Source organism: Microcaecilia unicolor, chromosome 6 (assembly GCF_901765095.1).
Source record: "Microcaecilia unicolor chromosome 6, aMicUni1.1, whole genome shotgun sequence".
NCBI classification, from domain to species: Eukaryota; Metazoa; Chordata; class Amphibia; order Gymnophiona; family Siphonopidae; genus Microcaecilia; species Microcaecilia unicolor.
Window position 1 is genome coordinate 193,445,817 of NC_044036.1, and position 15,659 is coordinate 193,461,475.

General features: G+C 44.9%; 1 protein-coding gene across 7 annotated transcripts in view; it reads right to left on the minus strand.

Annotated features, from left to right (window-relative positions):
• Positions 1-2,529: 2,529 nt before the first annotated feature.
• The window catches only part of LOC115471915 (hyaluronidase-2-like), a 97,826-nt gene continuing 84,696 nt past the window's right edge, over positions 2,530-15,659 (minus strand). For 6 of the 7 annotated variants that reach the window (XM_030205855.1, XM_030205856.1, XM_030205854.1 and 3 more), the window contains one exon: positions 2,530-4,637. In XM_030205855.1, coding sequence (XP_030061715.1) covers positions 4,242-4,637 — 396 coding nt within the window. In that variant the 3' untranslated portion in view covers positions 2,530-4,241. The remainder of the gene's footprint in view (positions 4,638-15,659) is intronic. The other variant, XR_003942445.1, reaches the window with a different exon arrangement.

Genomic DNA, 15,659 nt, shown 5'->3' on the forward strand with positions numbered 1-15,659 from the left:
TTACTAAGCTGAATTAAGCATTAACGTGTACTTAACATTACAAAAATAGCTTAATGCAGGATGCATTAAACCGTCTTGCATTCGTTTTGCTGTTAGCACGCAGTAATCACATGGTTTATTTTTATTTTTTGGCTGGGGGTGTGTCACGGGCACAGAATGGGCGAGAAAACATAAACCAGTTAGCACACAGTAATGTCAGCGAGCTAACAGGTTTATGGGAGCTTAACGTGGGAGCCCTTAGCATCTCGTAAATAGAAGGTAGTGAGCGTTCCTGTGTTATTTTTGTCCAGTTGCCACACGGCCTGAAAAAAAAAAAAGAAAAAAAAAAAGAGACAGGTAGATGGTATTTAAGGCCATGGGCTTAGCATGAGGGGAAAGTCCCACATTAGGGCACATTAAGCTCCTATATGATATGCTATCTGTACCAGAGGCATAACCAGGTTTTGATGTCAGGCGGAGCAGACTTTCGAAAACTAGGCGCCAGAGGGGAGGGCAAGCCATGGCATTTCACAGCAGAGAAGGTGCAACCAGCCACTCTGGGCAAAGACAAGGCTCTGCTATCGTGCCCTAAAACTGGGGACACTGGTGGCTTCTTTGGAATCTCATCTTCCGAGGCTCCTCTTCTGAACTGCCATAAAAATTTTAATTGAATCTTTCTTGAACTATGAAGCAAATTATTAAGAGTCAATTACCATTCACAGCCTCCTTACCCCATGTGTTGCTCTACAGCACTCAGCTGTAATTCACACTCTACTGACAACAAACTAGGTATTTCACATTATATAACGTCAAATTTCCTAAATTCATGCTATCACATGGTTAGACATCACAACATATCCTCTCTCCTCTGTATAAACCCACCTATTACTGACAGTTTAGAATTGTTTCTAAGCTGTTGCCTTGCCACAAACTCAAGCTTGTTACTCCAACTGTCACTCCATATACTTCTCAGCCCCTTCTTCACAGAAATAAGGCTGCTTAAATTCTAAATATAGCATCTCCCAGCTGCTCTCACCTCGTACCTTGCCAGAGTCTTCCTGTAAGAGGGGGGACACAGCTGTTCCACACACTCCTTGGCCGCATGGCTCTGCATGCTGAGCTGGTACAGCACATGCATCCCTTACTCTAGCATGCTCTTTAAACACAACTAGGCCTCTCACTGCCTCCTTATACACATGCATATCTGATTCGCGCACATGTGCCAGTCCACCTTTCCTGCAGCACTTGGCTCCTTCCACTACCTGCCTCCCAACTCACACTCCAAACAGCTCCTAGGGCAGAACCAGCCATCCTGCAAGCCCTGGAATGCAACCACAACTTGCAGTCCAGCGGCGTAGCTACGGGTGGGCACAGGCCCACCCATTCTTGGTTCAGGCCCACCCAGCAGCGGCACCACACTGCTCTCCCCCCCCCCCCCCGCCTCCTCCACAGTGTCCCAGCATCTGCGCTTCTGTCTCTGAACCCAGCCCTCCCCGGTGTACCGTACAGGTGTCCTTGGCGCCTGCAGCGATTCATTCTCGCTGCTTGCGCCGGCCCTGCAGGCTTCCATCTGCTGCGTTCCACCAGACAGGAAACAGGCGATGACGTCAGCGAGGGCAGGATGCAGGAGATGGAAGCCTGCAGGACCGGCGCAAGCAGCGAGAATGAATCTCTGCAGGCACTGAGGACACCTGTATGGTACACCGGTGAAGGACGGGGTTCAGAGACAGGAGCGCAGATGCCAGGACTCCGCAAAGGAGAGTGAGAGATGTGGGGTAGGTGAAAAAAAATCTGTATTTAAAAAAATATATCTGGGAACACATGGGTGGGGGGGGGGGGGGGGGAGCATATGTGCATGAAAGGGCCCATCCAATTTACCTCTGGGCCCATCCAAAATACTGAGTCTGGCAACGCCTCTGTTGCAGTCCCATACACTTCTAGGTTCATGGCTGTCTCAGCTCTGCTACTCCCAGCAGCACTCTTGGAGGCCACAGGCTCCAAAGCTTACAACACACAGCCCAAACAACAGCCCCACCGGCAGCTCCAGAACCACTGGCAGCATCCACAATGGGGCTGTAAAACCCCGATGACACCAGCCATCAGCCAGCCCTAGGTGAGCACATTTTAATTTTAATCCCTATTTACACACACACGCTCATTTTTCATTGCATATAGGAACAGTTTTCTTTCAAAATCCTTTTAGACCAACTGCTCCCCTTGCGCACCTCCGCCCCCGCCAGCTACACCTCTGATCAGTATCTCTTATTATCCCTCCTGTCATGTGCCCCGGAAAAGTAAGCTGCGATTCAGTATACGTTACCCCGGGATTCTATATATGGCGCCTTAATTTCTGCGTGGAAATCGAAGCGTATTCTATAACAATGTGCATAACTTAATTGGTTAACTCACTAATCAGCGCTGTTAATTGGATGTTAACAATATCAGCACTAGCACTATTTGGCATTAAGACTTACGCGCACAACTCACTAAGCTTATTCTGTAACGTCGTGCATGTAAATTTTAAGTCACATAGCTGAAAAGTGGGCGTGGCGTGGGCGTTTCAAAAAAAATCTATGCACGTTGTTATAGAATACATCTGCTCTGCGCCTAATTTAGGCATCAGGATTTTCGCATAAATGGCCGCAACTATATTTTGGTTGCATGCAGAGGTGCTCAGCGTATTCTATACAACGTGAGGAAATTTAAGCCTATTCTAGAAAATTTAGCCGTACTTTACAGACTACGCCTAGGCGTATTTTTTTTTCCGTGCGGAATTTTCAGGCGCTATATATATATAGAATCTGACCCTAAAGGCTCCGAGCACATTTTTGAAGTATTTTTCATATACACATTTAGAATACTATCCTTCCGAGTCTAGTGATCCACACAGTACATTGGACAGTTCGGTTTTGTTTATTCTCTCCCTTCTCTTATTTTTGTTCTATATTTTGATTTCCTACAGCTGTTTAATTTATGCACACAAGTGATTGTTTTGTACTCCTGCTACAGGCAATGCAGTGAAAACGTGGCTGTCGGGTACGATAACATGAATGAGCTTGAGTTGGTAGGCATCTCTTTTAAATGTTGTCCTTAAGTTGTTCAAAATAAATATATCTTTATAGACACAATTATATCCTCCAGCTGCCAGTTGCCTCTTTCACTCCCCCACTACTAATGCTGCCACCAGGATCAGTACTTTTTGACAGAGCATTAGCAACAACACAGGCTTCCCTCCACGCTTCAGGCAAGGGTGGAAATCCACACAGCAACTCCAATCAGTTCCAAGGTAATAAAAACATCACACTCTCCCCTTTCTTTAATCACTATTTATCCAGCGATTCTTGTAATACAGAACATCCCATGACATCATGGCCACAGCAAGTAAAGACCTGCCATCCAAGCATCCTCATACCCTTCACAATTAATGTTTCCTCCTCCCTTCCTGTTTTCATAAATAGGGCCCCATCTTCACCTTGTCTCTACACAGGTGAAGAGATGGGGACACAAAGAAGTTAAGGGATCCAGCTGACAGCACTGGCAGCCAAGCTGTGAGCCGGGCAGGTACCTGGGAGTGGCCCTGGGCTGGTACAGCCCTGTGTGTTTTGCTTATACCTGCCCTTGGCAACTTCCTAATCAGCAGTTCCACAGGGGCTGACGGAGTTTGGCTTGTGTCTTACAGCAGAGGAACAGATATAGGCAGGGAGCAAAAGGAGAAGAAACGTGCCACATATGTAACACTGTAAATACATGCTTGCTGGCCATATGAGCTTCCCTTACATGCTGTCCAAATTGTCCCATACCCATTGAAGGCTCGGACTCTGTTTAAGTCAAATCTTATGTTATACACAATGTGAACACATGCGCTGAACAGACACGACCATCCTCACTGAATCCAGGCTAGAAACCAGTCGTGCTGATTCCACGTAAAGGATTTGGAGGCAACAGGTTCTGCACTCTCTGCATTACTCTTTTCTACCCACTCTATTAAGTCTGATTGTATAAATTCCAAATAAATCAAAATGAAACAAAAAAACTAACCAGAGTTATAAAAAATTGACTTTTTAAGCTTTGTTTTTAAATAATTTCCATGTTTTCCCTTTTGCAGTCTGGGGATTTTGTGGCAGTAGATGGGAGAGGTATTTTTGTTGTCTACTAAGTGCCTCAGTCCTTGACAGCAGGGTTCAAGGCCCCCTCATTCCCAATCTCTCATCCTGGAGCCATCCAATACGGAGCGGCCACAGCGTCCCATCGCTGCTGCTCGCTCAAAGTCTGGCTACACAGAACAGCAACACTGATGTTAATAGCGCTACGGTATGGGCAACATGGGTCGTCGTTGCTCCTCCTCTCATCGGATCACTCAGCTCACAGCTCCGTCCATGCCAGCCTACGTAACACTGGCACCGAAACTGGACTCGGAAATTCTCAATGTCCATACCAGAGAGCTGACCCTCAGCTTTCAGGGCCGGCGACCTGTGCTGAGAAATGCGGAAACTGGCTGCAGAAAGGTGCAGGTAAGCATTTGTGTAGTTCTCTTGCCGCAAGCAACGCCCGTTGGCACTGCAAAGAGTCTGGCTGCAGAGCTGAGCTGCTGTGGTGACGTTCACAATGTAGCGACCCAGGTCCTCCTCCAGGTAATTCTTAATCATTTGACAGGTGTCCTGCAAAGGAAGGAAACACAAAGAGATCTGAGACAGTGTCTTACATATCCCTAAGTTAATAATTCATGTCATGGCTCCTGAAGCTGCAGCTCTACCGGCTACCTGTAACACTTTGCTCATGCCAACTCTTATTTCTAGAGCAAGAGCACACAAATTAAGTAGGTTGGAGGAAACTGGCTGTAGCAGGGTGGCTATCACAGCCGACAGATTTTATTGGGCTTCTGTTCCTTTCACACACACTTATCTACTTCTGTTACATTAGATTCATATCCTCGTGTTTTGCTTATGTCGCATATCAACGGTGTCAGAATAGACTCCATAAAGCTACATCAACCCTTCCAGTTGGACTGGAAATTGTTCATGTAAGAGACACCCACTTGTGTTTGGAACTAAAACAGAAGCTATTATGAGTGGCCTGTTCCACCATACAGCAGTCTTGACGTAGCTGAAAACTCAGGGCTAACCACAGCAACAGGCAAAAATTGCTTCAAAACTGTAGGGAGCACCTTAAGAGTCTTGCATCTTTAGGACACTCCGATGCTAATCTAAGCCAGGCTCATGGGGCAGACTAAGGGACAGGCATCAAGAGTATGCCTATTTGATAAAGAGAAGTAGACACCTACTGACTTTTATACAATACTAGTATAACAGGTTAAATTCGTGAGTGGAGGAGTAGCTTAATTGTTAGTGCAGCAGACCGAGATCCTGGGGAACTGGGTCCAGTTCCCAGTGCAGCTCCTTGTAACCCTGGGCAAGTCACTTAACCCTCCATTGCACCAGGTACAAAAACTCAGATTGTGAGGGACAGAGAAATTGCATGCATATAATGCGTACTGCACTGCGTACATTTAGTAGAGCTGTAGAAATGATTACTAGTATCTTTTAAGCAAAAGCAGGGGGAACTGTCAAGAGAGCTGGTGTAAATGCTCGCACCTAGATCGGTTATGCTATTTTGGGGTTGTAGCCTTCAAAACAAAAAGGCTACAACCCCCAAATAATCTCTAAGAAGGTTGCCTCCACCCTTAAAATACCCAGGGAAAACCTATTTCAGTACAAGGAAAAGAAAGCCACAGAGAGAGAATCCCCTCGTAGTGACATACAACCCAGAACTAGAAAAATTGAGAAAAATCATAAAAGATCTACAGCCACTACTCCAGGAGGATGAATTACCGAAAGAGATATTCCCAGCCCCACCAGTGCTGGCCTTCAGACAGCCACCCAACTTAAAACACAAACTAGTGAAAAGCAGAAACCAATAGCAACTCAAAAAGAAGAGAGTGGAAAACATTCTTGCAATATATCCAGCTGCAAACTGTGCAAACACATTTCACGGGATCCTACAGTCATTCACAAAGGAAAAATATTCAACAATAAACGAATCCTTCACATGCTCATCTTCAAATGTGGTATATATCATTCAGTGTAAAAGAGGAAAAAGCCAGATGCTAAAGTCGAGATTTAATCTACATGGACATCATATGAAAAATGCCAGTGCCAACCAGGATGTCACCTCTGTGGGACAGCACTTTACAAAACCAAAACACTGCATCAATGATTTTATGGTGAGAATACTAAACTTTAAGACAATCTGATTAAATATTTTGACACCCACTAGACAAAGAAATTAACTAAGATCTGGGTTTTCTAGCCCATTATAAACCATAAAATTCTACTACTTTGTCACCCTCATCAACCATCAATCTCTCCCTGTCTCTCATCCACCCAGCTCCCCCTGTTTCTCACGTAACTCACCCCACCCTCTTCCTGTGAGACTGTCACTGAAATGCCTTTGTGTTTCACTTATACTGATGCGTGCCAACATTTGCTTATTTCTGATCTGAAGAAGGGTTACCTTCGAAAGCTAATAAAAAAATGTACTAAGTTAATCCAATAAAAAAGGTATCATTTTACTTTATTTTCCATGTTTTGTTTTATATCTATTTATCACCTTCATTTCACTGTGAAACTAGTACCCATAATGCTCAGCAGATGAGACTCATGCAGGCACTGTGTGTACTAAAATCTTGCTGCAAGTTAACCTACTGAACTCAAGCCCCAGAAGGCCTGTGGTGTGAAACACAGATCTACTTCTGCCAAATTTAACAGGCACAGAGCAGAGTTAATTTAGGGGACATGAAGAAAGGCTGGAGATCTAGGAGTGTCTATCCCGAGAGGAAGCATCTAGGACTTGGATAATTACTAGTGGGCAGCAGTGCAGCAAATAGACAACATGTTGACAGTGGTAAATACCGAAGAGACAACAGGCCACAGTTCACAGTTGTAGGTTTGTTGGATTGTAAGAAAGGATTTTTGTACCGATATGGAGATCAAACCATGGAAACGTCTGCCGTGAAGCTTCCAAATGCAAAGGAAAATGGGATAATTTCACCCTGTGAGACGGCAGCAGATGTTACTAAACATTCCTGGCTGATCAGAAAATTATTACAATACTTCAGACTAAAACTGAAGGGCTTATTCCCCAAATAAGTCCATAATAGTTGCACTGGACTTAGCAGGTTTGGGGAATAAGCCTTTTAACCAGCTACAGAAAACCTACAGGCTGCTGCTGCCCACTCTCTAACCCCCCAAAACCCCAAGTCCTCTAGAGATGTGGGCAGATTTATCATTCTCCAGAGTCCTGATGATTAAACTCATCTGAAATGTAGGTGGGGTGGCATCCTGAGGAGTGTCCAATGCCATTCTTTACAGGTTTACAATACAACAGGCAGTATCAGATTTAAGCAAGGTCACCCATAGGTAATGGGGAGGAGAAAGGGGATGTCTCACTCCCAACTGTGCCATCCAGGTTTTTCCCCTCCCCTTTGCCCCTACAATAGCAGTCAGTCCTGAACAAAGCAGCACCTCCTAATCCTGAATTCAGTGTGAAGCCTACAAGTTTCCCCCCCCCCCCCCACAATGCTGATAAGGCATCAAGACACACTCTGCCCCCTCTGCTTACACACCCTTCCAGCTACTATGGCAACCCATGCAAGCAGAGAGTGGAATGACACAGGACTTGTCAACGTGAGAGGGGGCTTGGAATTGATAAAGGGGATGGGATGACTTCCCTATGAGGAAAGGCTGAAGCGTCTAGGGCTCTTCAGCTTGGAGAAAAGACGGCTGAGGGGAGATATGATAGAGGTCTATAAAATAATGAGTGGAGTGAATCATTTATTTACTCTTTCCAAAAATACTAGGACTAGACGGCATGCGATGAAGCTACAAAGTAGTAAATTTAATACGAATAGGAGAAAATGTTTCTTCACTCAATGTGTAATTAAACTCTGGAATTCATTGCCAGAGAATATGGTAAAGGCGGTTAGCTTAGCGGGGTTTAAAAAATGTCTGGACAGCTTCCTAAAGGAAACGTCCATAGACCATTATTAAATTGACTTGGGGAAAATCCCCTGCTTATTTCTGGAATAAGCAGCATTAAATGTATTGAACTTTTTCGGGATCTTGCCAGTTATTTGTGACCTGGATTGGCCACTGTTGGAAACAGGATGCTGGGCTTGATGGACCTTTGGTCTGTTCCAGTGTGGCAATACTTGTGTACTTATGAAGGCAGGACTGTCCTGAGCCAGAAATCCACCCTGTGTCATATGCCCCCTAGTGCTCAGTCAAGCAGAGGAGGCAATGATGGGGCACATTTTTCCACCCCCACCTCCCCTGAGCCCTGTGTGGCCACACCATAGTAGCATAGCTTGCTACCGTCATGCTTGGTGGGTTCTGTGCAGAATCCAGGTTAGGAGTTTCTGCTTCTGCACAGCAGCTGGACAGGTACAACAATAGTGATGCGCCGGTGCCTGTCAAAATTTGGTGCCAGATGCTGTTGTCAAACAAACCTGGAGTTAGGAACAGAAAAAACTGACAGGTTGAACTCAGGCCCTAAACTTTGACAAAAGAACAGGAGTAGACTAGGAGGGAATCCATTCAGAACAACTATGGGTAAAGGTTCAGAGTCAACATAGGCTTTTAAACTCCGCAAACAGGATGTGTTTTCACTACAGCTTAGCTATGCAAGTTAAGCCACACTGTAGATCTAATGTATGCAAATACTGGATGGATATTCATTGTGGGTGTCTGGCAAACAAGTCCTAGTCAAAAACCACCACTGCTTTAGAAATTTGTCCTGAGGGCCCCAGTCCATCTCGTTTCTGAGATCCGATGGACTGGGAAGACAAGATGGGTGTCTCTGCATCAGCTACCATATTTTTATCAGATCGTTGCATGCAGTATCCCCAATTCATGCTAAGTTATTATAGATATCCTAGAAGCCAGATTAAAGCAGAGTGGAGCAGTGGCCTAATGATTAAAGCAGCAGGCTGAGAACCAGGGAAGCTGGAGTTCAAATCCCACTGCTGTGGCATGTGATCTTAGGTAAGTCCCAATTAACTCTTTCATTGCTTCATGTACAGGATCAGACTGTGAGCCCTTCAGAGACAGGGAAATACCTCATGTACCTGAACATAACTCACCTTGAGCTACAACTGAAAAGCATGAGTTATATCCCTCCACTCCCAATGTGCTGGACTTATCTGAGAACATTATTTGAGTGAACTGAGGGAAGTGAGGGCCAGGCTGGGCCAGACCGCCCCCCACCCCTCCGAGCCCTATCTACAAGCTAAACCGGAATTGAACCTTAGTGGTGCAATAATGTAATGAGGCTCTATTCAGAACTACTGAGAGACTTTCCCTTCTCTTCTTAACCTTCATTTCCCTTCCAGTCCAACACTGCTGTGCCAGACCACAGCTCCTTCAGAATCCAACTCTTGTGAACCACAATCTGCTCACAAGACAGCAGAGCAGTGCACTGGCTGACTTCCCTCTGCCAGGCACGGTGTCACCGCTGCAAAAACCAAGCGTTGCCTTCCAAAGTAAAACCACCACATCTGAATCTGGATGGCTTGCCATCATCGATGGAACCAAGAATTCTGCTTTAGAAATGAGAAAATTCTACAAGAGAGTGTCAGGTCTGATCCAAACCCTACTGAAATGTGGCAAAACCTGAAGCAATGTGTTCATGAAGGGAAGCTCTCAAAATCTTCCACCACGATGCGAGACTGATTCAGCTGCCACAGAAAAGTTAAAGTTAGTGCTGCTCAACTAGATGCCAACAGTTCATATCCTTTGAAGGGTTCACAGCCTTTTTCACACAAGGACTGGTATTGTTCAGTCTTTGTTGAATCATCAAAATATATCCTTTTTCTCCGAGTTATTTTCCAGTGAGGTTCTCTCTCATGTTTTTGAGTATAAACTGTGCTAAAATGCAGACCTTAAGAAAAAATAAATGACCTCCCTCTTCTCTTCAGTTATGCTGCAGTCTTACCATTTCCCTTGTTCCTGATATATTTTTCCTCCTTCTCTGGTAAACATTTATCCATTCACTTAATCCCATTCATTGTTTTAATCCCATTCATTGTTTTAAAAACAGGCTATTATATAATGACTCATTTCCCATACTCACATCCCTGAACTGGTTCCGCCCCAATGATTGCAAACTGCATCTTGAGACTCCCAACCCTCTCAGATCCCAGCATTTCAGCAGGCTTTAGTATCTAATGAGTCAGTATTCAGCCCAACATGGGGGGGGGGGGGGGGGGGGGGGGGGAGACAGCAGTGCAGCAAAGACAGAAAACCGTCCCAAGAGCAAGGGGCAGTGGAACGGGACCTGGAGACTGCAGCAGTCTGTGTGTCCTCGCTCCTCTCACAAGGCCTCCCTGAGGCCCCCTCACATTTCCGCAGAACGGTTGCCATGGGGGAAGAGGATTCCTTTTCCTCACATTCCCGCAGCACACCGGCTGAAACTCCTTCCAAATCCTCAAAACTCTCTTCTGCACCCCACATGTCCCTACATGGAAAGAAAGGGGACCTCCACCCCATCACTTTGCTGGACATGAGCAACGCCTGCTCCGAGCTGGCATATGGTTTTGTGCGGTAGGGTGACCTTCTTCAGGGGTGCCATTTTCTATGTATCGAAGGGAATGTGAAACGACCTCATTTTAATCCTTTTGCCTGCATTTGATTGCAACTATCGCTGATCACTGATAAGCTCCATTTGCCTTGTAAGGACCTTCTGAACATATAGTGCTGGCGAATGTAGGCGCTAGTCCAGTGCTAATGGCCTCTAGCGTCTGTCAGGACTGGTCCTAGGGTCTCTGGTGCCCTCCTGCAGACTATCAGTTGGCGCCCCCCCCCCCCCATATCCTCTCTTCTCCCACCCTGCCCCTGTCCAGCAATTCTCCTTCGCCTCCATCCCCCTCCCATTTATGCCCACCTGCCCGCCCTCTTCTCCCCCCAACATCCCTCTTTGTCTTCTTGCCACCCTGCGTGGTTTAAGTCTTTTTAAAAATTTACCTCCATCCCAGCAGCTGCGTCATTTCAAAGCCCTGCCCGTCTCTAGCCTTCCCTCCCTTCGTGAGTTCGTTCCCGTAGAGGTCCGCCCTCGAGGAAATGACATCAGAAGGTGGGACTCTGCGGGAACGAACTCACGAAGGGAGGGAAGGCTAGAGACGGGCAGGGTTTTGAAATGACGCGGACGCTGGTAAGTAAAAGATTTAAACCCCCAAGGGCGGCGTGGTATGGCGGCGCGGCGGCGCCCTTGAAGGCAGGCGCTCTCCCTGCGGTGCTTACCCCGCTTACTGGGTTTGACCGGCCCTGGTGCCTGTGTTTGGCTTCTGAGCATCGGGGCCTCAGGCACTGACTGGTTAGTGCTGGCGTGGTCTTTGGCCAGTCAGTGAGGAGCCGGCAGTTATGCAGGCACAGAAGGTATTTAAGTACTGGTGTCCACATAACTAATCAGGCAGTCCAAACTTTGCCCAGTCAATACCTGCATAACTTCTGGGTTGCCACCTGACTGTGATCCTCCAAACCCATCTCCTACCACTTCCAATCCCCCTGTTCCCTCCCCCCCCTCCCAATCCCCTCTATACACTCGTTTCTGACATCTCCCATACCACCCCCTTCCTGGCTTCAGTCTCCCCAATACACCCCCCCCCCATTCAGTTCAGATCCCAACCTACTATACCCCCCCAACACTAGTTCTGATCCAGGACCCTCAACCACCCCTGGGACCTACCTAGAGGTGATCTCTGGTACTTTACTGGAGCAAGGCAGGAACGGTCCCCTCTGTTCCTGCCCTATCCAGCTCAATTCAAAATGACCTCCTAGAGGCAGTCTTACAATACTACCACTTGGAAGTTAGCTACATATGTTAATGCAGCTATTTACACGTGGAGAGGCTCCTAAAATAAACCCTAAAAATGTATTTTATATTTGCATTTTCCAACCACTTGACTTGGAAAAAACTGGAGGTGATGTACAGACTACACCTGCCCCCACACAAGCCTACCTCCTCCTAATCCCCCCTACAAGACATACCTAACCCATCTGCCCCTCCTCTGATCCATCCTATATTTAAATTCCTCGCACTGAGTAGCAAAAGTCCAGTTTACAATTACCAGAAGTCTGTTGGCATAACCAGTCTTGAACTGGCATCCAAAGTGTAGCTAATTCTATAAAAACTCCAATACTGCCTGGCAGACTATACCACAGCATGAGATCTCAGGCCTCATAAAAACAGTTTCTTATTGACAGAGCTCCACGTCTCCTTCTCCTCTTTGTCTAAGAAAATTGTACACGGCTGGAAAACTGGATGGCTGACACTTAGAGTTAAATGCAGGGCTTTTTTTGAGGAGGTACTGAGTACCGGCACCTCCATTGTCTGCTAAAATTGACCCATGGACCCCAAGGTTTAATGAAAGAGCTCAGGCTCTACACACCACTTCCGCCTTGTCATACATTCTGTGACCGGTTGCAGGGGGCTTGGCTATTGTGGGATGGGTCCCTCAGTGTTCACCCCACCCCTGAAGAGTAGCCTAGCATTTGAGTACCGGCACCTTTTTTGCTAGGAAATACGCACTGGTTAAATGACATGTTGCCACACATTGCAGAATTCCCATATAAACTTAGGCTTACTGTGGTGCATTTCAGAGGGAAAAAAACTTGAAGATTTTTCACACAGAGTCCTAGAGGAGACCAAAATGTACCTGCAAAGCAGAGAGACCCCGAAATTATGCAAGCTTCACACAAATTGACTCCTGGTAATTCTTTCTAGGCCTCTTGGATATGATCAGGTTTTCTGCAGTTAGTAAATTTGCAAATTAAAAAAAAAATTTAAATCCAGGCTTGTATAACGACTTTTTTTTTTTTTTTTTTTGCAATTGTAACTGTGCAAATAAAATCAGTACTTAGTTCCTTAGCCATATCTATTGGATCTCATACTGGAACTCTCCAAATAACTTGCAGAGTCTCCATTTTGTTTTCCAACAGGGAATCAGTAAAACCTTATAGTTCTTCCGGATCCAGTGACTTTCATCCTCACTGGATAGACCAGTCTGACTTGGCTTTCTTTGCAGAGTTGCTCTCACATTGCCAGTAACTTTCCATTTCCATGTTGTAACTTTATTTAGATCAACCTTCTCTTCCTTTTCCACAGCACAGGCACTCACAGCTTGACTTTCTGCAGGAGTCCCGATAAAAGAGTTTGCCTGGGTAATTTCTGTTACTCTGCATGCTCTTTCAAACTCAAAGCTCTTCAGAAGCTGAATTTTCAGCAACATTGGCAGAAAAGTCTTTGGACATTCACAGGATCATCATTTTACTTCACCTCTGAATCCCAAAATTCTTACGATTACAGCTCTGATGCCTATTGGTATCTTTAGGCTCCCTTTCCGGTTCAGTAAGAATTACGTTTGTTCTGAGGAGGAAACACACATTAGCTCCTGAAAGCTACTCAAATGCATCGTTAATCCAATAAAGAAATGTTTCATCTTATACTTTGTTTTGTATCTTTTCTGTTATATCACATTTTGTGACAAGCAATTCCTTTCCTTCAATTCCTGCGTGCTTTTCAAACTCCTCTAAGTATGATGGAAGGCAGGGAGGGTTTTTTAACCCAGTTTCGATTCCCTGAAGCTGATCAGGTTTTTAGGACAGCCACATGGATCTATATAAGATATGTGCAAATGATGGAGAAAAATCAAAAGTATAAACACCATGGATATTCTAGAATTGCAGGACAGGGTTGAACCCCCCTCCCCCAAACATAAGAACATAGAACATAAGCACTGCCATACTGGGAAAAGACCAATGGTCCATCAAGCCCAGCATCCTGTCTCCGACAGTGGCCAATCCAGCCTTCAAGAACCCGGCAACACCCCCCCCCCCCCCAAAAAAAAAAAAAAAAAAAACTAAACAAAAAAAAATTTAATTTTTAATAATGTTCAATGGACTTTTCCCTCAGGAATATGTCCAAACCCCCTTTAAACTCCGTAAGTCCAGCTGATGTCACTACATTTTCCGGCAACGAGTTCCAGAGTCCAACTACACACTGAGTAAAGAAAAACTTTCTCTTGTTTGTTTTAAATCTACCATATTCTAGCTTCATCTTGTGTCCCCTGGTTCTATTGTGACTCCATTCCAGTTTAAATTGCACCCACAATGCTCGGCAGTAGGGAAATGCCACCTTCATTTTGGTTCAAATTGAACCCATGACACAGATTTCCATCTTCAGGGATTGTGGCTCCTTTATGGGAGGGGCAAGGGAGGTGCTCAGTTGTGTCTTACCAGCAGTCATTTTCTAACTTGCCCCTTTTGACACCGATACACAGAAAGCCACGGTTATTTTGTTTTGGCTTTTTTTGTTGTTGTTTTTACATTAACAAGACATGAGCTACTGATCACTCAGTGTAACACAGTTACGTTACATTACACTATACAGAAATTTATATTCCGCAAATACCAAAAAAAGTTTTTTTACAAAAAAACCTTCAATGATTTCTTAAAGTCTGGCAATGAATTCCAAACAGATACTGCCTGGTAATAAAAAGGAGGATGGAAAAATCCTTTTAAACCAAATGTTTCAAAAAACTGAAAAGGGATGAAAAGGATTACCAACTTAGTCATGTATCCACATGGAATCAAAAATATGAGGGAGCGAGGAAAAAAAAGATGGTGGCGTTTGAAAGTTCTTCAGGAGAATCTGAAGAGGGCAGTGATGATAGTGGAGATCAACAAGAATCAAGAAAGCCAACGGGGAAAGCAACATCCGGAGAAACCACCTGTAAAGGGAGACCGAGGCAAGGTAAACCAGAGAAACAAAGAGAAATCATCGGAAGGAGGGGGGATGAGAACCTGTATAAATCGATGGCGTCCGTGATTAATATATCAGGAGTGGAATTGTCACCTTGACAACTTAAAGTTCTTGACCGTGGACTTGGATTTGTGCCAATGACTAGGTATGATCCATTTAGATTAAGGGTTGTTTCTTTACATTTTTATGCAAATTGAAATTGAAAATCTACTGCCTAGATAATCCTAGCAGTACAGATATTTCTGTTTGCAAACCAGTTCCGTGGTGGTATCCTCCCAGACCGATGAACCTGGTTGTTTCAACTTTTAAAGATCTTCTTTTGAGAGATTTAAGAGCACTGGAGGATTCTTGGGCATATGAGAAGTGGAATCTTTCTACGGAGGAATATGCAGCTTTGGAAGAAATGAGCGCTTCATCAACATATATTATTATGAAGGCAGATAAGGGAGGAGCCAATGTAATACAAGATAAACAGGCTTATTGGGATGAAGTCCAGAGTCAACTGTTGGACACCACTTCATATTATAAACTGAATGAAGATCCGAATGCCACAGTGACAAGATTGAAGTGTTGGTGGACAGGCTTATAAGCGAGGCATAACAACTGATAAAGAAGCTATTTTCCTGAAGGAGGAACATCCTAGAACACCTAAGATTTATTCTCTGCCTAAAATTCATAAGTTGAAGGAAAGGCCACCAGGTCAGCCATTTGTATCAACTCGCAATTCTATACTTGAGCCCTTGTCTAAATTTGTGGACAGTTTTTCGTGGGTCTAGATGGTGAAAATTAAATCTTTCAAAAAAGACTCAATCCATTTGTTATGAACTTTAGAGACATTGCCACTATTATCTGAATCCACTATATTGGAA